The 21598-nt window shown below is 33.2% G+C and overlaps 2 protein-coding genes across 4 annotated transcripts; one reads left to right on the top strand and one right to left on the bottom strand.

Annotated features, from left to right (window-relative positions):
• On the bottom strand, window positions 1-2523 carry LOC106646989 (no child left behind). 3 transcript variants are annotated; one of them, XM_089593640.1, is made up of 11 exons: window positions 2481-2523; window positions 2291-2409; window positions 2134-2192; window positions 1890-2044; window positions 1638-1820; window positions 1459-1566; window positions 1210-1384; window positions 980-1138; window positions 705-901; window positions 386-622; window positions 1-320 (listed from the first exon to the last, which is right to left on the bottom strand). In XM_089593640.1, the coding sequence occupies exons 2-11, from the start codon at window positions 2381-2383 to the stop codon at window positions 127-129; spliced, it is 1560 nt and encodes a 519-aa protein (XP_089449766.1). In that variant the 5' UTR covers window positions 2384-2409; window positions 2481-2523; the 3' UTR covers window positions 1-126. The 3 variants fall into 3 exon arrangements, with proteins under 3 accessions (XP_089449766.1, XP_014218705.2, XP_089449767.1); XM_014363219.2 differs by having other exon boundaries at window positions 2291-2486; XM_089593641.1 differs by having other exon boundaries at window positions 2146-2192; window positions 2291-2486.
• A 3809-nt stretch (window positions 2524-6332) lies between these two features.
• Window positions 6333-7210, top strand: LOC106647012 (protein Asterix). Its single transcript, XM_014363251.2, has 2 exons — window positions 6333-6533; window positions 6804-7210. Exon 2 carries the CDS (start codon window positions 6805-6807, stop codon window positions 7138-7140), a length of 336 nt encoding a protein of 111 aa, XP_014218737.1. The 5' UTR covers window positions 6333-6533; window position 6804; the 3' UTR covers window positions 7141-7210.
• The last annotated feature ends 14388 nt before the right edge of the window (window positions 7211-21598 follow it).

The following is a 21598-nucleotide window of genomic DNA, read 5'->3' as shown; positions in this document are numbered from 1 at the left end:
TCGTATTAAAAATTTTTTATTCAATATTTTTTTAAAATAAAAACAAGATACAAATAAACTTTTGTGAAAATGTTTCCTACCAATTGATAACAACGTATCTATTTACAGAAAAACATAAGCTTACACTTATTTTTTGTATAGATCTCGGTGTCTAGGTTTCTTTTTCTTTTTGATAAGTTTTTTAGAGTTCAGTGACCCTAAGGCAATGGATCCCAAATCTTGTGTGACATCCATCATACTTTCGTTGTGTTCCCTTTGTGTTCTTAACGCGCTATTGACTCGGGATGTAATTGGTGCTCGCTCTTTGAATTTCTCAGCGACTGTAATTAAATATTATAATGGTAATGACAATAGTTGTGAAATTTCCTTTGATTTTAGTGCATACCTTCGTTAATAGTCGAAAAGTCAAGAACATTTAAATTATGAGCTTTGTTGTCACCACCAACAGCAAATACATAAGGACTGTTACAAGAAGCTTCCAAACAAATTATTTGGCCTAAATTAGATTGTTTTTCAAAAACTAATTGAGGCTCTAGATGATTTTTAACATCCCAAACTTTGATAGCTCCATTTTTATTAGAACTAATTAACAGTCCTTGACATGATGCACTCATTGATAAACCTGAAAGTTAATTTATTATTTATTATAAACTAATTAAGATAACAAATTATGAAATTTTAGTTTTAATGTAAGTATATCGTACCTGCTATTTCTTCTTCTTGAACTTGCTTTTGCCACAATGGATTATCTTGCCTAATATCAATGCATTCAATAAATCCATTATCAGTGCTTATGAAACACGTGTTAGGATCATAGTGATTCCAAACAACTTTTTCTACTTCACCAGAGGCTTGCCACACCTTTGCTTGTTCAGTTTTGCCATCAAATAGTCTTACTTTTCTATAGTGTAATGTATATTAAATGAAAACTGAAAACTATGAATATTAGATGCAACTAAATTTTGCAAAATAAACTAACTTATCCATGCCACCAGTGAGAAGCAAATGAGCTTTTGTAGGATGCCACTTTATTGATTGAACCACTCCTTCAAAAGGACTAAATTTTGAGCTTGGAGTGCCGTTTTCCAAGTCCCACAATAGTACAGTACGATCTGCAGAGCCACTTGCTAAAATGTGACTGTAATAACGTAAATTATTTGTGTTAAACTTGTTTTCTCCTATTAATATTGTCTGTGTATTTAATCTTACTGATGAGTTTGATTCCATGCCAAGTCCAGCACTGCATCTTTATGTCCAATACGTTTGATTTTCTTTTTTTTATTTGGTTTTTTGCCCAACTTAAATACTGGACCCACAGCCCCAACTACATCCAAATCCCATACTTCAATAATTGGCGTATCATTTCCTATTGCACACAAATTACCTGGAAAGTAACGATTAATTTTAGACATACAAATTTCTATGAATCATAAATGTTTTACTAAAAATTTGTCAAACCAGGTTTCTGTTCTCCTGGGTCAAAGTCAAGCCATTCGAAGCACAATGGGATATAAGAAAGGTAGTCATGATGGTGGCAATAGAAAGAACTTTCTTCTTCATTGTAAACTATAATGAAAAATAACGTTTGTCAAAGAAACCAATTGCTTATGTAGTTAAACATATAACACAATACTCACTATACACTTCCAAAATACTAGCTTCATCCACTATGTGACCTACCAGCAGAAGATTATCATGAGGCTTGATAATGTCATCTTCTTTCTCGGAATCATTGTCATCCTCATCTGCCACTGTTATGTTTGGATCTTTGCCGTCTTCCAAAATAGCTAGTCTATCCATGTTACAGTAAATATCTCCAGCTATAAAAACAATAATAAAATTATTCAAGAGTTCATGGACTAATTGACATAATTTAATTTGATACATACACTCCTCGTCGTAGTTGTCAAAATTAAATTCGTCTGCAGCATTAATCGATCCATCATCATCCATCTCTTCGTCCTCTGTTTTTTTCTTTTTTTTTTTATCTTTACCACCTTCGGTATCAGCATCTTCATCGCTATCATCTTCGGCTTTTAATTCCCTACAATAACATTAAAATTTATAAAAATAAAGGTATATACTGGGTACACCAAAAAACGACAAGTGTGGCTGCAATTTTAATAAACTCACTGTAACTCGGACTGTGCATCCTGAATAATAGCTTGCAGTTCCTTAGCTGATAACTCGATCTATGGTTATCAAAATTAAATTACATACAATAAGTTTAATTGATTAATTAACCATCTTATAATCACATTTTATATTGCCCGTACGTTGAAAATCTAACCTTGTCTGGCACTTGAGCGGCAACTCCTTGTTTAACCCACGCCAAGCAGGATATGTAGTTTCTTGATTCAGCATCTGGTATTTCTTCGTCCATTGTACTTGATTAAAAAAAGACACTCCCTTAAAAAAATAAAATGAAAATATTGCTTAAGCGAATAAAATAATTGTAGACAGGAAGAGGCGTGATATACCCGAATTGAACTCCCAATTAAGGGTGTTTTCCGCAATCGTCACCAGCAAGTAATTTAAGGTTGCGCTCTACGCTACCATATCAGGTCGATAAGTCAACTATGCCTTGAATTAACTGCGGCGCTCTGTTCCGTAATCTGGCCAGTTAAAATAGCAGACGACAGTCAACAGCGATGAAATCTTCACTTTTTTCTCGACTTTCACGTCGTCTGCTGTTTTAACTTGCAGATTACGCGGAATATACTTATATTTGTTGACTTACTGACCTGACGGTATAACGTATATGTATATAGAGCGCAAATTTAAATTACTTGCTGGTGACGACGATTGCGGAAAACACCCCAAGCGGCGTTACCACCACGACCTACGTAACTTTACAGCCTCTGATTTTATCATTCTGGTAAAGAGAGCACGGTGTAAGATGTACGTGAAGTTATGTGTAGTAATTAAAGTAATTAAAGTAATTACTACTAAGTAATGCCATATGGTAAATTTTATTAAACCATATGAATATCTCTATTTTTAGAGGTCGACTTTTGAGTAAAAAATAGATTGTAAACTTGCCGCAAACAGCACGAACCGCGTCAAATTTTTATTATCTATCTATAAGATTAGTTGCGGCTGGTTTGTAATTATCAAAGTGTCTTTGCTGTAAATAGCAATATTTATTTGGATCAGCGCCATCTAGCGGTCTTAATTTTTTTGCCATAAGTGGCTCCTAAAATTCTCAATCAGAGCATTCAGGATTAGAGCCATTTAGTCAATTATAAACCAGCCGCAACTCATAATGAAGCTATAAAACAAAAAAATAACGATACGTGTGTTTTTGGCGGCAAGTTAACAATCTATTTTTGACCAAAAAATTGACCTCCTATGTGTTTGTACTTTTGAAGATAAATTTTCAAGCATAAGATAGATTGTTAGCATGCCGCCAAAAACACATGTATCGTTATTTTTTTATTTTATAGCTTCGTCATGAGTTGCGGCTGGTTTATAATTGACTAAATGGCTCTAATCCTGAATGCTCTGATCGAGAATTTTAGGAGCCACTTTTGGCCAAAAAATAAATACCGCTAGATGGCGCTGATCCAAAATAATTATTGCTACTTACAGTAAAGTCACTTTATTAGTTATAAACCAGCCGCAAATAATCTCATGAATAGACGATAAATAGTTGACATTTTTTATGCTACTTGCGGCAAGTTTACAATATGTCTTTTACCTGTAAATGGACCCTAAAAAGTATAAATATTCCACTTATATTATACAGCTCATAAAATCTACCATATTTACAAAATTAAAATACTTTAGACCTTTTATTATTAACTCGCGGAAGCACAGCCCTTTAACTTTCTAGTTTAAATAAACAGCTAACTTATATAATACGTACATACCAAGATTTGTGTTCCAGAAATCTTGAACAATGATTAAATAGATACGTAAAGTAATAAGTCCAAAAGAGACAACTAAAGAAAAAAAGTTTAAAAAAGAAGTTCAGTTACACAGGAAGAGTCTCCTCAAAATGGAGCATTGGAACTCACTTAATTTAAATTGCTTTACAATTTATCTTTTACCTAAAAATCGACCTCCAAAGCTATCAATATTCTACTTATCTTATAAGGCTCATAAAATCGACAATATTTATAAAATTACAATACTCTTGACCTTTTACCATTAACTAATGAAAGAACAGCCCTTCAACTTTAGATTTCCAATAAACAGTTAACTTGTATAATATGTACATGACAAAATTTGTGTTACAGAAATCGTAAATCACGATCAAATATACACGTAAATTAATCAGTCAAAAAGAGACAACTGAAGAAAAAAGGTCTTAAAAAGAAGCAGCCACACGAAGAGTCTCCTAGGAATGGAGCATCGGATCTCACTAATTGGAAAATACATTTATTACAGAGATGTAAATTTTAAGTGTTATAAGTAAACAAAGAACCCAACCTTCTCTGATCAAGTGAGATCCAATGCTCCATTCTTGTATAAGACTTTTCGTGTGACTGTGCTTCTTTTTCAGGCCTTTTTTCTTCGGTTGTCTCTTTGATGGACTGATTAATTTGAGCTTACATGAGTTAATGGTAAAAGGTCAAGAGTATTGTAATTTTGTAAATATTGTCGATTTTATGAGCCATATAAGATATGTAGTATACTGATGTAGAAACTTGCCGCAAGTAGCATAAAAAATGTCAACTATTTATCGTCTATTCATGAGATTATTTGCGGCTGGTTTATAACTAATAAAGTGACTTTACTGTAAGTAGCAATACTAGCAATAATTATTTTGGATCAGCGCCATCTAGCGGTCTTAATTTTTTTGCCATAAGTGGCTCCTAAAATTCTCAATCAGAGCATTCAGGATTAGAGCCATTTAGTCAATTATAAACCAGCCGCAACTCATGACGAAGCTATAAAATAAAAAAATAACGATACATGTGTTTTTGGCGGCATGCTAACAATCTATCTTATGCTTGAAAATTTATCTTCAAAAGTACAAACACATAGGAGGTCAATTTTTTGGTCAAAAATAGATTGTTAACTTGCCGCCAAAAACACACGTATCGTTATTTTTTTGTTTTATAGCTTCATTATGAGTTGCGGCTGGTTTATAATTGACTAAATGGCTCTAATCCTGAATGCTCTGATTGAGAATTTTAGGAGCCACTTATGGCAAAAAAATTAAGACCGCTAGATGGCGCTGATCCAAATAAATATTGCTATTTACAGCAAAGACACTTTGATAATTACAAACCAGCCGCAACTAATCTTATAGATAGATAATAAAAATTTGACGCGGTTCGTGCTGTTTGCGGCAAGTTTACAATCTATTTTTTACTCAAAAGTCGACCTCTAAAAATAGAGATATTCATATGGTTTAATAAAATTTACCATATGGCATTACTTAGTAGTAATTACTTTAATTACTTTAATTACTACACATAACTTCACGTACATCTTACACCGTGCTCTCTTTACCAGAATGATAAAATCAGAGGCTGTAAAGTTACGTAGGTCGTGGTGGTAACGCCGCTTGGGGTGTTTTCCGCAATCGTCGTCACCAGCAAGTAATTTAAATTTGCGCTCTATATACATATACGTTATACCGTCAGGTCAGTAAGTCAACAAATATAAGTATATTCCGCGTAATCTGCAAGTTAAAACAGCAGACGACGTGAAAGTCGAGAAAAAAGTGAAGATTTCATCGCTGTTGACTGTCGTCTGCTATTTTAACTGGCCAGATTACGGAACAGAGCGCCGCAGTTAATTCAAGGCATAGTTGACTTATCGACCTGATATGGTAGCGTAGAGCGCAACCTTAAATTACTTGCTGGTGACGATTGCGGAAAACACCCTTAATTGTGAGTTCAATTCGGGTATATCACGCCTCTTCCTGTCTACAATTATTTTATTCGCTTAAGCAATATTTTCATTTTATTTTTTTAAGGGATGTGTCTTTTTTTAATTAAGGACGAAGGTGATCATTTTTTTAAACAAAAAAGGATAAAATGAGCCATTGTAAAAACGGCAGTTTTTGGTTTGCAAAATGCCTCGTTAGATGGAGGTAGTTGTACAGCTGCGGAGTCCTTCTATACTAACGGCTGGCTGACTCGCTTTTGAAAATTTGATTGTCAGCCGTCGGCATACCAGGATTCCTGCAACAGTCTAGAATTAACGCCACCTAGCGTGGCAATCAACGAACTAAAAGCAGACAGTTTTTCTCTCTTTCTGACCGTGTGACCGTCACTGGTATAGTCACTAGGCTGAAGCAAATGGTATTGTGACAATAATCGTACATACCCGGGATACACCCTGCACCGTGGCAGATTTCATTTCCCTCTCTCCATTTGTATTATATAATATATGTGAATTTTCAGGCTTTGCAACAACGTTTTTAATGTGCTGCGTCACCTCTTTTAATTCGGAGGTTGAGTTTTGGAGTCGTTACGTTGATTAAAATGTTACAAGTTTTACATTTATGAGCAACAAAACTCCAAGTTCCGAAAGCTTGTATTCGATTTGTACCGTCAATTAAACGTATTATAAAAGTAAGTACCTACAAATGTATTGCTTTGCTATGACCAAAAGTTTGTCTTGTAATGCCTTAGCTTTTCTTTTTCCATAACACTTTTAGCATTAGTCTTATCAAACACTTATTTTTAATTGAAATAAGCTCAAGTAGTTTCGTTAAATATGTAATTAGTAAATCAAATAATATTTTCAACACATACGGCTCTTTGAGGTTATACTGTATAACATGATGATTACATCATTGTTTACTGTACAAAAACTCTTGAAATGATTTTACTACATTTCAGAATGAACAGTTCATCAGACCCACGTAGATCTGATAAGGAGATCAGGTACAGACCATCAGCAGTCAGCAGTCAAGCTCAACCAGGGGATGATCTAACACCTGACTACATGAATATCTTGGGTATGATTTTCAGCATGTGTGGTTTAATGATGAGGCTAAAGTGGTGTGCCTGGGTGGCTCTTTACTGCTCTTGTATAAGTTTTGCCAATTCGCGAATCAGCGACGATACCAAACAGATACTTAGCAGCTTTATGCTGTCTATATCAGCTGTAGTCATGTCCTATCTGCAAAATCCACAGCCAATGACTCCACCGTGGGCAACTGCTGCTACTCTATAGTGAAGTGTTACGGTAAATTGAAAAAAAAAAAGTTTTACAGACTTATGGCAGAGTCGTCAATCATCCGATCTACTAAAGATTGATATGGAATTTTTTTATTTTTATTTATTAATAAAAATCAGGTATGTTGGACAGATAGAGGAATGAAATAATCATTTATGTAACTTTATACCAGTGAACTAAGTTATAAAGTATTAAAGCAACACAAAATAAAAATTTTCATGGATCGTTTGAAGGTTGTAAATAACTAATACCATACATCGAAATTAACTCTCAACTACAAACTGCAATTTTATTGAAAGGACGAGATTTCAGCGAGTACGACCCCCGCTAATAAATCACAGCACTATACTTACAGTTACAATAATAAACTCTTTATTAATAGAAAAAGCCAAAATAAAATAATGTCAGCAATAATCGTAGATTGTTGCATAAAGCAGAGAAAACGGTTTAGCATATGTGCTTACAACGGCCGAAACAAAACTGGCCGTGCAACGCTGTCTATCGTATGCTGTCTATAAGTACACGGTACAGGCACGCACATAACTTGGTAGGGCCTTACTGATACTTACATTGTATCAATGAAAAAAAAGGTCAATATTTCGCTATTTAAAACGATCTCTCTAAATTATAATTGTTACTATTTTCATTACATAAAAATTACATACGCGAAATGGAAATGCGGTGAGAATACTGCTCTACATTACCCAATACTTACAACTCGTCCTTATACAATCTTCTTGATGAACAAGAGACAATATATTTAAATCTTGTCCTCATACGATCTTTTCCATTGAAAAAAAAGACAACATTTGAATCCAGTTCTCATACGATCTTCTTCATTGATGAAAGAAACTAAATTTAAATCTTGTCCTCATACAAACTTCTTTGTTGACAAAAAACCAACATTTAAAGCCTGTTCTCATACGATCTTCTTCATTGATGAAAGAAACTAAATTTAAATCTTGTTCTCATATGACCTTTATTGACAGGAGAAACTAAATTTAAATCTTGTCCTCATACAAACTTCTTTGTTGACAAAAAACCAACATTTAAAGCCTGTTCTCACACGATCTTCTTCATTGATGAAAGAAACTAAATTTAAATCTTGTCCTCATATTTATGATCTTCTTCATTGACAGGAGAAATTAAAATAAATCTCTGTCCTCACACGCATTTCTTCGTTAATAAATGATACGAGTATGCTCTTGTCTTAAGATACTTGATATTATGTACGTGACTCTATACTCGTTAACAATAATTAATGTGTCAAACAGGCACAGTTACGGACTGAAAAACTCATCAGTCATTAGTTGTACAGCCCAAACAGGGCCTACAATTTGACAAATAGAATGATATTTCAGATAATGTTTGTTTTTTTAGAAAAAATAAGAATCTTGAAATCATTTAAATGTAAGTCTCCAGAAGATTCAAAAAGAATCGTCGAATAAAGTGTGTTATTTATATTTATTGCGTCATGTTCCATTGGAGTCATAATAATTTTATTTAGCCCATCTAAATCTTTTTCAGTGTAAACTCCTTTTTGGAGCTGAGTTCGATAAAATATTCAATAACTTCCCATCTGAGAAACAGATGTTTATTGGATTAGATAAGGTTTTGATGACCCACTAATTTTTGTAACCAAAATTGATGTAATTAGTAAACTAGACGAGAATTAGCGGATTGTATTGCATCTTAGCGTAAGAATTCTGAGCTTGAAGAAATAACGTTCATTTTTGTACACGATTAGCTATATATTATTCATCGAGACACTTATCCTATTTTCGAGTGAAATTGACTAAAACTTGTTTACATTTAATTTATGTATAATGATTCTCTCACTCGATCAAAAGTATTGCTCTATTCTCTTAAAAAAACTTGGGCAAGTTTTCGATAGCACAAGACTTTCCTACATCTTTCTATCTAATTCGTGTACATCTTCATGAATGATGTGCAATTTTGTACGTCAAATCAACGAAAATGCATGATTGCGAAATATTTCAATCTAATTATGCAGTCCTAATGTATCGTAATCGTCTTGATGAACTGCATGTAACGCTTAATCTAATTTCAATCATTATGTTACAAAATACTTCAGTGCAGCTTATTCGGCAGTGCTTTGTCGTACAGATTGTCACGAACTAAATTGTGTTTCCTTTTATCAAAATATTAGTATTTAATCCAAAACACTGTGTAATCCAAAACCTAAGATCTTAAAATCAAATTTAAGTCAAAGTGAATTTGACAGTGACAGCAGATCTAGGAAGAAAGTTTCTGTTTGTGGAATAATTTCCTGCGTCACCCATCATCAGTATTAAATGCAGCATATGTTCACTAGTTAATGCTGTTTCTGGTTGTTCACTAAACAAATTTTCATTGTATTCAATTTCAAAAATTCTTGAAACAGTGCTCATTCCGTTGGTTACAACTCTATCATTGAACATGGATGTCGGATCTGTTGAAGGGTATAAAGTTCCTGTACAACCGAAAAGTCTGTTTCTTGTACATCTAGCTGGGTTTTCATACAATAATGCTCTTGTGTCCAAACCAGAAAGAAGCTGTCTTTCTTCAGGTGACAAACCGTTTATAAAAGCTGTCCACTGCCGATTGCCAATACTTGATTGGTTGGTGTAATAAGAAACCTTCCTTAACAATGAAATTGTTTGATCAATTGTCACATTACTGTTTTGTTTCTTGAAGTGTGATATCACGCAACACCATGCATCAACACTGAATTTGTTGGAAAACCCTTCAGTGGTTTCTACATGAAGGGTATCTTCAAGTTGTTGTGTAAATAATCTTTAATTCAGTATAAGTTTCATTTGAAAGTGTGCAATTTCACTTTTGGGTAAAAGTTGCATGCTGACTTAATTTCCAAATTCTACGATCGATTAGCTGTCCAAGTAGGATTTAAAGCACCTGTGGCTAATGATATATTATAATTCTTCAAACATATTATCAATGTTTCCAGCTTGTCTATTAATTTTCCTTAACAAAATTTGATGAAGTTGGTTTAATAGATATGTATCTTGAACTGTTATCCCTCCTACTCTCTAGTCCGATGCTTCACGCTCGTTGTCTGATTATTACTTTTCATTAAATCAGACGAGCAACATTTCTAAATTTTTGCCCCATTTGTAAAAAATTGAGTTAAAATAATATGGTAAATGATTTTAATCCTATCGAAGTATCTCAGTGTTGTTGATTATTCTTTTACCAACGTTTCGCCAACAGCCGTTTGGTCTCATTAGATCGAACGTAAAATTATAATATACAAACAAAGCAGTCATACATGATTGATTAATAACGATAATGTATAGGAGATATCAAAGCAATTGCTTTTCTTACTCATATTTGTACGATGTAAGATTAAAATGCAGAATATATATATATATATATATATACATGTTGTAAAAATGTAATGTAATATACTACTTAATAATAATGCCAAAAGGCATTTACAAACTGCCTTATAAAAGGCAATTTAGTCAATAAATATATCCAATTCTGAACAACAGAAGAGCGATATGGTTGTTATTAATAATGAAAATAAGATGAGTCAGGAGTATACAACTCTTTTATAAAAAAAAGCTTTTGGTCAATATTGCGCCGCTTAACACTGCCTCTTCAGGAGCATTACATGGTGATATGGTAAGTGCCTCAAGCACAACGACAGAGGAAAATACAGGACTATATCTTAGTCTATACATGGTCTCCTTCAAATTCCAACTACAAAACGATGTCTTTAAGCGCCAATTAGTGTGCAAATGCAAACCCGCGTTGATATGAATTATTCTTTTCATTTGATAAAATTATTTTGTATAGCAAAATGAATAGTTTGTATCTATCTATAGAAAAAAAATAAAATAAAATAAAATGAATTTTTTTTTACGTAATGTATTCCTAGTAATCTGATGATTTGCTTATTTTTTTACATGTAAAAATAAATTACTTAAGCGAACTGAGTGTGCAAATTACCAATTAAATACAATGATGAACATACTATGTATTAACGAATACACCAAACAACAAAAAAAAAAAAAAAAACGAAAAAATATAAATGTACAGTACAGAGCGCTAATGTATTAAACTAACATTAGTTTGATTTTTTTGTCAAAATAAAGTTTTTCTTTTAAACAAACGTTAGTCTTGTTACTTTATTTCATTTGTGCGTGCGAAACTTACACCCAATAAACTGTTTGAATTAAAATCCGTCAATCAAAAAGCATGTTTGTTTATTTAAAAAATTCCTTTAGTTAATTTAATTCAAAACCCAAGCATATCATAAAAAATTACCTATTTTTATAAAAATGAATAAATCAAGTTTTCACATATTAATAAAATAAAACAGCTTAAGTATGTTTTTGATGCAACAACTGACTCAAAGAAATGTATAGTATACGAATAAATACAGCTTGTGAGTTTGACTAAGTTACATGCAAAAATTTTCTGGACAAGATCTACGGACACTATTGTATTGAAATTTCAAAACAATTCTTGGCAAATCAACAAAAAATTGTTACCTAAAAATATTTTATCATAGAATACGAAAAGTTACGTATTAAAATTTATTTCAACAATACTTATTTTTTATCGAGTCAATAACAAAATGTTGCAATATTTTTCTCAAAAATTTCAGTCACTTTCTGTGAAGCAGTTGAGATTTTGGATAGTTTATAAGAGTACATATAATTGCATGATTTCAATAATACTAACAGATAATTACCGTCAAGTTAATAATTAAAAACAAAAAATCTTTGTCACGCTGACGATCGACCCCATGTAATTTATGAAATTACTTTTGATCATATAAACATAACAGTATTAAAGAGTGAAAAACGACGAAGTTTAAAAAGGTGTTTTTGTTACTTCAACTTTGTTTAGTTGTGAAGATACGTATTGAGTTTTTAAAGTCGATCCTCGATGCAAAAATTGTGTGTTTGAAAATATTCCTGAATAAATGCACTCGCGACGTTCCTACAATTTTTCATTTGTATTTTTGCACATTCAACTCGCACGGAAAAATACGAAAATTCCAGGCAAACAAATGAAGTAATGAAAAGAATTGGCCTGGTCCATCAATTTTATTGTCTTTCTTCTTGCCTTGTTACTTTTGGTCCAGCAAACAAACAACGGGTACGTATACATACGTAATAATGGCATTCAAACAGTCGTCGGTGGAGAGTATAGTGGTGTACCATGTTGGACAACACTACAGAGTACTCGCAGTCCTAAACTCGGATGCTCTTCACTACCGCTGTCGCACTTGTACAATTCATGAGCGAACGGCCTGGTAGCGGTGGTCTGGATTCCAAACAGCGATTCAATATTTAAATGTTTGTTGGCATTCATTCACTCTTTCTCGTATCTTTATTTAATTGAAAATTTTAAATGCTATACAATTTGTGATTCCTTTCAAGTGTTGAATGATTTGCTTGAAGAAATTATGTTACAATATTGTTCGTTACTTACTTAGTTGATACCAAATTATGTAGTGTCACTCCTAATGGCGTTTTTTTAGTTTCAAACATATAACGCCTGTAAAATGAAAATCAAGGGAATGCATTTTCTTGGAGGAAACAATTTTCAATGAGATCTGAGTGAAAATCACGTCAAGACTCAGAATTTAAGGTCTTTATAGTACAGTAATTGATCGGAGCATCTATGAGCACTAAAAAAAAAATCAAATAAAAGTTACATGTAGATAACTTGATATGGTCTAAGGTTAAAGGAGTTAAAAATATGTACCAATGAAATCATTTGAATATCCTTTGTAGACATGTCTTATAAAAACAGGCTCAACTACATGCAAATAACTTTTCCACGCGAAATAATTAAAAAGCCCTTCCCATTAAAATTACAAAATTCTGCGGCTGAGATTTAGTCTTGGGGCACTACATCATACGCCGCAAACGTTTGCCAGGGAACCTAGAAATGGAACGATAACATTAGCCGAGAATGCATTAGGAATATAGCGAGTGGCCGGTTGGACAGTGAGAAAGCTGATTCGGTCGAAAAAAAAGCAAGGGCCGACTCATAAAAACAAAAAACGGGAAAAAGTTCAAGCGAGTGTGGAGCCCAGAGTGTGAGAGAGGAGGGGTAGGTCACGGAAAAAGGAATCGGGTGGGGAGGTTGAACATGCGTGTGCTCTGCTGGAAGGGTAAAGTGCAGCTTTTTACTGAGCCCCGGCCAGGTCGGACTCATCTCTCTCCTTGTATCCTCTCGCGCTTCTACAACACAGAGCCGATGGAAGAAAAAAAAAGGAGCAAGTCTCTCTCAGCGCCTAGGCAAAGAAAAATCTTGCAGAATACCTCCGCTGCCCGTATGTTTTTGTCTTGGTCGTCTCTCGTTTCTGGCTTTCTTTTGCTCTTTATAAATACATTCGCGCCCGCGCGTGTGTATGTGTGTAAAATGCGAGATGTACACGAGGTAGTGTGGCTGCGTAAAAAGTCTTCACACCTTTCTTGTTTGCAGTCCCAGTGCTGCTCGTCACAGAAAATTTTTCTGTATCCTTTGTCTTTTGATCCAATAGTTTTCAACTTGGTTTTTAATTGTTATTTTTTTTCTTAACTTATCAATTTCATGACTTTATTTAGTCTAATAAATTATTTTTATTTTTTTTAAATATTTTTTACTTCTTCGCATGATTAAAAACGAGTAAAAATACATTTATGATTAGAACGTCGTAAAAACCAGTTTCATGATGCTCAAACGACCAAAATTCGTCGTTAAGTTGTAGACTCAGTCAGTTTTGTTTAATATAAAATTTTTTTTTAATTGTTTCAATTACCAATTCTATTATTAAAACAAAGTTGGAAATTGAAAGAAAAATTAAATTAGAAGAATAATGACAAGTATATTTTGTACTGGCACAAGCAGTCTCCGAGTTTTACACAGCCAAAGTTATTAAAAAAAAAATTTATCCGTACAAATTTGCAGAGTCAAATGTATATTTTTACAGTCCATACTTTTTTGCATCTTTTAGGCAGTTTTGAAATCAATTTAAATATAAAATTCATCTAAAAGATTATGGTACAACAAACTCAGATAATGCAACTTCATTGTTACAACAAACGTAGAAAATAAATTGAAAATTTAAAGTTGCCAAATTATAAATCTCAATCATCGCATGGGACTATTTCACCGAATTATTATCCAAATGCCTCATGAAGCAAAATTAACAAAGTTTTCATTTAATTTATGTTAAAAACAAGGATCCATCAATTTTTCGGCGTAACTCATGCTCTCGGGAGATCTGTACTGCAATGCCTCATTTTCGAAACTGAACTCTAACTTTGTAAAACCAAAACTTCAATTAAGGCTTACCAAAAAATTTTTCATCATTCGTTTAGTATAAGTTAGTTACAAAATTTTGTACCGGGATCTCTTTAAAGTTTAACAGTATTCCGTGTTGATAGAAGTTACATTTTTACATGTGCAAACTATTTTCATTTTTACTTGAACACAAAAAATCTTTGTTATTGCCGAATGATTTATTAGAAAAAAATGTTAGTAATATGTCTCATCGAAAAATATTCCTTAAAATTTAGTTTCTATTTTTTACAATTGTTAAAGCTTTAAGTTCTGTTGACAAAAGTAAAAGCCCTCAAAGTTACATGTCATATAGACTTTATTATTTCATAACATCCAAACATAAAATATGGAAGTAATGTATTCGACCTATTAGCAAAACATGTGTAAAAATATCTCGCAAACTGACAATTTACATACATAAGATTAAAACTTGATCTACTGTCTGATGAAGTTTAGAGAAAAATTTGACATTTACTTGAATATAAATCTATAAAAAATGAAAGTTGTCTAATTAATTTCAGACTCAATTAGATACCATCAGTTTGCTCATTTGTGACCACGAAATACTCTGTTGTCATTATTCAAATCGATTCAAATGATATATAATAATGATATTGACACTTCATAAAATTTCCAAAAAAAATGTGTCTTAAAAGATTTTAAAATATTTAATAGTCAACGAATACGTGCACATTAACGAAGCTTCTTTTTTTATTAGTATGATTATGCTTATGCAGTAACACATTTTATAAAATGCATGTAACAAATAACAACGGAAATATCAGTAAAACAACATTCTCTTAATTTCCGAAATACTTACACATTTAGGGATATACTGACTTTCATTTATTGTTATAAATTTTTAATAGTTCATAACCCTTTCAACTTGAACTCTGATATGACTTTTGATGAACTCGAGGCTGTACGCCTTGTATCGAGTCTACATCTCATGAAATTTCCATACGACAGCTGGTTGTACTTTTTTTCCAGGTAATGTTTTTATCACTGTCGAGATGAAGCACATACGTGCCGAAAGGTACAGTCGAGAGACGACAACGCGTTGCGGGCGCTCTTTTTAATGGCGTCCTTATGGTGAAGTGGCAGACAAGCATTTCTGCGACGACAATTGACGAGGTGGTGAGGAGGGTGGGGTACGCCGGGTGCACTCGGGGCTCGGATTGTCTTTGAATTTTTCAGGCCGCTTTTTAAGTACCTCGATAAAACTACGAAGGGGCCGTGCACAGAAAGACGAATACGCGAAACCAGAAGAAATAGGGCACTGGAGAAAGACAACGAGAGGAGTACAATGACGTCAACAGGAGAGAGCGGTCGGGGGACACTTAAGAGACAAATAAAGATGATTTTTTTTTCTACTTTAGGGTTCCCGTTTACGTTCAAACGTTTTGCTTTGATTTTCTTCAAGATGTTCTTTTTACCGTGTGGTAGAAGGTTGTTGAAATTTTAAATTAGCTCACACATACTGGCTCTCCAAGCAAAGGTGCACTCAATTTTTTTTTTTATAACTTGCACATCAGATGGTTCACAATTTTTTATAGTAAACTACCGATGGAACATTTGATCTGGTATTTTACGTGATTGGAATAACATGCTTGGAAAAGATCGTGGTTGAGATCGGATTCAGATTCGATTTACGGAGCATACTTTTGTTGAAGTTAATTGGCATTCGTTACATCTGTGTAACCAGTATGCTTTTTTTCTAGCAACCTCTCGTTTAATTTGGATTTCTGCTCTCAAGATCGCAGTCTTTCGTTATACCCATGGGTAACAAAGATGCCTTTGTTTTTTTTGTGATTCATCGACACCATATTCATTACTTTATGGAATATCATTTTATGACTTTTTTTTTATTTATTATTCTCGAGCGCTTAGAAATCGGCTTTTTAATGAAATTATGTTGAGCAAGACACGATAGGAATTGGCAATTAACTTCGTACCTTCGGAACTGCGTTGGAGAACACGGCCTATGGTACTGTTGCTTTTCGATCGATCGCAGACACTAGTTCTCTCTCTCTCTCTCTCTCTCATCCTTTTCGACGTAGTATTTATAATTGCATATCGCGTAATTAATTTTATAACAGAAAAAGAGCAGATAAGTAGAAGTGGATGCTCCTTGAAGTTGTGTTCAGAAATGGGAAAATTGCCTGAAAGAAGAGTAAAAGTGTAAAACAATGGATTACCTTCTGCTTAGATAATCTTTCAAATTAATGCATATTTAGAAATGTTTATTATATCGTTCCTAACGTATTTTCCTAATTTAATAGTACTCACAATAGAAGGCGCAGTTTATGCAATATTTAATTGATATACATTTCAACACTATATCTTATATATATGTATATATATATTGAAGGAAATAATCTTCTACTTTCATCATCTTGAAAAAAAACATGGTTTTTTTAATGTTTAGGTGGACAGAGAGTTCTAAATCTCTTTATGATTTTTGTATAGTACTTTTGAGATAAACACAGTCAGTTAAAAAATATTATGGGTAACACTTTAAGAGGACTATTTGCATACACATTTGTAAGTTAGACATTTATATAGTTAGAAATGACCTTAAGAAGCTTTTTTTTTAATTTTCATTTATTACATTTTGAAAATAAAACTCATAATTATTTTAATTATTTTCTTCAACCAAAAAAAGTAACTCATTAAATATTTAATTTTGAAAAATGAGAGTCACGATGCCGTAATTGTTTATTTGTTTTTGTACTCAGACACTGTTATAGTAAAAAATCTTCTTGAAATTTAGGAAAGGATTAAGACAATACATGCGTTTAAGCAGAGTTCATACGTTTGTATGGTCTTTAAAATTATGAGTCAATGCTCTAATTAGGTATACACAAGTACTTATTACTATTTTTTGTTACTTTCATATTTTTTCAAAAAAATTTAAAGGTTTTTAAGACCTAAATAAGCTTTAGATTTAGATTCAATGCATCAATAGTACATTATTTACCTAGGTGGGAAAAATTACTTGTGACCTGGAACATTATTCATTTCACTCCCTAGGTGAATAATATACTATTAAATAGGTTGGTTTGGCCAAAGAAGAATTAGTTTTTGTTGTGTCTTAATGTAGTCTGATGTAGTGATTAAAGATGTTTTTCACAAAATGCAATGAAAAATATAATAATTTTAATAACCTTTTAATAACATTGTAATGCTGACGCCTTTGACTCAATTACGAGTAAGTTGCTCGATACGTCGAAACTCTCTTCAGTGTTAACATAAGGCTATTATTTTTTGACTTTGTACAATATTAAGGCATTAATCATAATTTTTGTTATTTTATTTATTTTTTAAATCAAGCCTGAAGAGGTCGATGCATCTGGTGAAGAAACGTTGCAAAAAAAAAAAACAAGTTTGTTTTTCCAATTAAACCACTCCCCTAAAGATCAAGTAAAAAAAAAAATACTAATTTCAATAACCTTTAATGGTTGGAAGATGTTTATTTTTATTGCTTAAATAGGTAAATAATTAAACGTTATACCCTTGCTTTTGAACTTTTAACATACATTAACAATCTTGGTACTATTTTATAATTCTCAGATCTAAAAATTGAATGGTTCGCAGTGTCATCAAATTCCATCCAACTAGTGTTACCTCTTCGGTAAGAAAAAGCCGTATAGTGCCCATAACTTCCATGTAAATTATTATTTACAAATCTTAACATCCTACCACTCGTACCACGATATGCAACTGCACCAACTAGTAATAGGTTTTCTTGCTCAATCAATGGATTTTTCAAAATTTTAGGGAACTCTGATAATTTTAATTCATAATTGTCTTCATTATTATTGAACACATCAAAAATAATTATATCACCTGTAAAAATACAAATAAAATTGTTATAATATAATTCGTTGTATTTCAGATAGTTTGAAAATTATTGATTATAATTTATCAGTGAAGATTATTTGAGCTATCCTAATAATCAAATTAATTCTGGTTTAAGACCACACATTCTCATATTAAACTTATGTGACAAAATATCTAATATATTATAAACAACCTTTCTCTCTCGTAAAATGATACGACATTTTGTATAGCAAGCATGCTTTAAAATAGTAGTGATTGCCCTGGATGAGATACGCACCAGTGACGAAAACTACTGTTTTGTACCATAAGCGCAAAGTACCTACGATTAACGTGCCCGAAGGGGGAGGATGTATGTTCGTGCTCGAGTTGCAAACAAAATTTTTCCTACCAAGGGTGCAAAGTGCTGTTTTGCACCTGTGGGTACACTTTGAGTCCACTAATCACTTGGTGCCCTGGGTCGGAAAGTACTTTGAGCGGGTAGGATAAAAAAGTATGCAAAGTGTAGCCCTAGGTGGTAGAGGCCTTGAAACACTTGATATGGTAAAAAATAGTAGTTTTTGTCACCGAAGCGCCATTGCCACCGGGGCTATTTTGCGGCCCGAGAGACCTGCGAAGCAAAGCCCGAGGTTCTATAGCTCGAGTAGAAAAAGTCTTCGGCTAGCCAAAAGGTATCTTACGGACCGTATGCTGTAAGCAGACAGCGTCCCGTACACAGTATGAGTACAGGCGCGCCTTCGGGCCACCTTCGGCATTCGAAGGGTCGGTATAGTATATGATAGTAGCCGATGACGGCCCGCATGTATTATATATTTGTATAGTGTTATTTTAATTGGCTAGCTTCAATAAATACAAAAAAGTTGATCTATAATTTATGTTCATATGCTTAGGAATTTTATTTCTTATGTTGAAAACTTTACATATTTATAAAAAATTAAATACACGTTCATAAAAAAATGTATACAAAAAATTTCAGTGGAATGTGTTTTTTTCTGTCATCATCGATTTTAATTAAAATAGGTACTAATAAAACAATTGGGTAAATGAACAAATTCATAACCAAACAAATCAGTATTAAATGTATATCCATATCATTGCAATAATATATAAATATACTAGAGGTATACGGGCTATTTACGGGCAGTCTTCGGCTACTGAACGGCCGAAGCATTCGGGCCGTCTTCGGGTAGGCTTCAAATAGTCTTTGGATACCCATTTTGGCACTTTTACATTTACAAGCTTACTACTTTATTTATAGCGTCTACACTTAATTACTTAAAACAATCACATGAGTCCAGTTCAAAAAGAAAAAAGCACAATCATAGAAACTGAGATAAAAAGGGAATGACTGACAAGTGCACGAGCAACATGTGACGAGGCCTGCTTAGATCTTGTAGGAACTTGTAATTTATACCTGTACACACTCAACATGCACCAAAAGCCCGCTAGATGTACAACGGCTAATGGCATACAAACTCACTATCAACTTGATTAGACGACTAATTTATGTTGAATCAACAAGATTATGCTCATTGGTTGGACGTTACGCGCGTAATTTAAAACCTAAGCGCGTAAAATATTATTCTCGTTATTTTTTATACTATTCAAAGAACTGAGGCCTCAATGGCAATAACTCTTAAAACTATGTATTTTATTTCTAAAATTTTTTTGCAGTGTTAGTAATAAAATTAAATTTTGTAAAATTAAGAAAATTAAATTTTTACCTTTTGATAAGAGCTTGTTAGCTCGCTCAGTATGTTTCGACGACTTGTACGAAAACCAGCCCAATTCAGATTTTTCAATGTTGTTTTAAATTGGAAAATCTGAACTGGGCTGATTTTCGTCCGAGGCGTCGGTTAGTTGTATATATGAAAAGTATTTCTTTGACGTATGATGAAAGTCAGATGAAAGTGATATTATTACATCTTGCGTGGACGAGGTTTTCAACTCAACTTGAAAAAAAACTACAAAGTTTATACATTGTATTATTTATCAATCAAGTAGTGGATTACCACAGAATTAAATTGAGAATATAGTCAGAATTTTCACTACCTACTGATTTTACAAGTATGAGCAAAAAAGATGACATAACCAGTATTTTTATCAGAAATGAATAGTCATCAAATAATTAAGACACTACACTTACTAAATCGGTAACATGGGCTCTTCTGAGCAGTCATAGTATCGTACATAAACTAAAAGTAATACTTACAGATCTAGCAAAAAAACAAGACAAAGCTTGCTTTGATGAGTGTAAGAAATCCAAAAAAATTTGAGTTGGCCACGCTAGTTGCGGTGTTTACTTATGGAGATCACATTAGTGCCTTATGAATGGTTAAGGCAAATAATTAAATTCTCAGTCGAAATATTTTTTACTGAATAAAAAACATTAAGTAAAAAAAGCCACCAAGGCCTAAGTGGATTACTGTAACAGATCTGGAGATATAGTGGATACTTCGCTTGTGTTTCAAGTTAGCTGGACCATTTTATCTCGGCAATGGTAATGGCAAAAAAATAAATTCTTCAGTAAAAGTCCCGTTTCAATAGGTGTAAGAGATCCGGAGACATCGCCTTGGCTACGCTGACTTGAGCCTCCTATAAGCAGGACCATTGTTTCTTGTTAAGTATTGCGCTAAAAATATTATTTCAAAAGCCAAAAAATGGCAAATAATTAGCAAAAAAATATCCTTCAAATCCCGTTTGAATGTATGCTTCAGCTCTAGAAATACAGCGTTGGCTACGCTGGCTTCAGCCTCGAGTCAACAGGACCATCGTTACTCGATGATGGTAGCAGCAAAAAAATTTATTCTTTGCTAGAAAAGTAGCAAATAATTAGCAAAAAATTATGCCCTAAAGCCCGTTTTGATAAGTGTAAGAGATCCGGAGACATCGCCTTGGCTACGCTGACTTGAGTCTCCAGTCAGCAGGACCACCGTTACTCGATGATGGTAGCAGCAATAAAATTTATTCTTTGCTAGAAAAGTAGCAAATAATTAGCAAAAAATTATGCCCTAAAGCTCGTTTTGATAAGTGTAAGAGATCTAAAAATATTACGTTGGCTACGCTGACTTGAGTCTCAAGTCAGCAGGACCATTGTTTTTCGGAAACGGCTATGGCAAAAAAATCAATTCTTTGGCAAAAAAATAGCAAATAATTAGCAAAAAAATATGGTGTGAGTTTTATTATGGCCCTATGACTTGGCTACGCTAGCTTCATAGACACGGAGTCGTTCAAATGACAAAGAATAGAAACTCAATGGACTTTTGGAATTTTCTCTTAAGGGTTCTCAAGCTCTCGACTTAAA

This window comes from Copidosoma floridanum, unplaced genomic scaffold (genome assembly GCF_036245765.1).
Source record: "Copidosoma floridanum isolate Cflo_tuat_1 unplaced genomic scaffold, Cflo_Japanese_pri ptg000020l, whole genome shotgun sequence".
Taxonomy (NCBI): domain Eukaryota; kingdom Metazoa; phylum Arthropoda; class Insecta; order Hymenoptera; family Encyrtidae; genus Copidosoma; species Copidosoma floridanum.
This window is presented reverse-complemented; position numbering and strand designations above follow the sequence as displayed.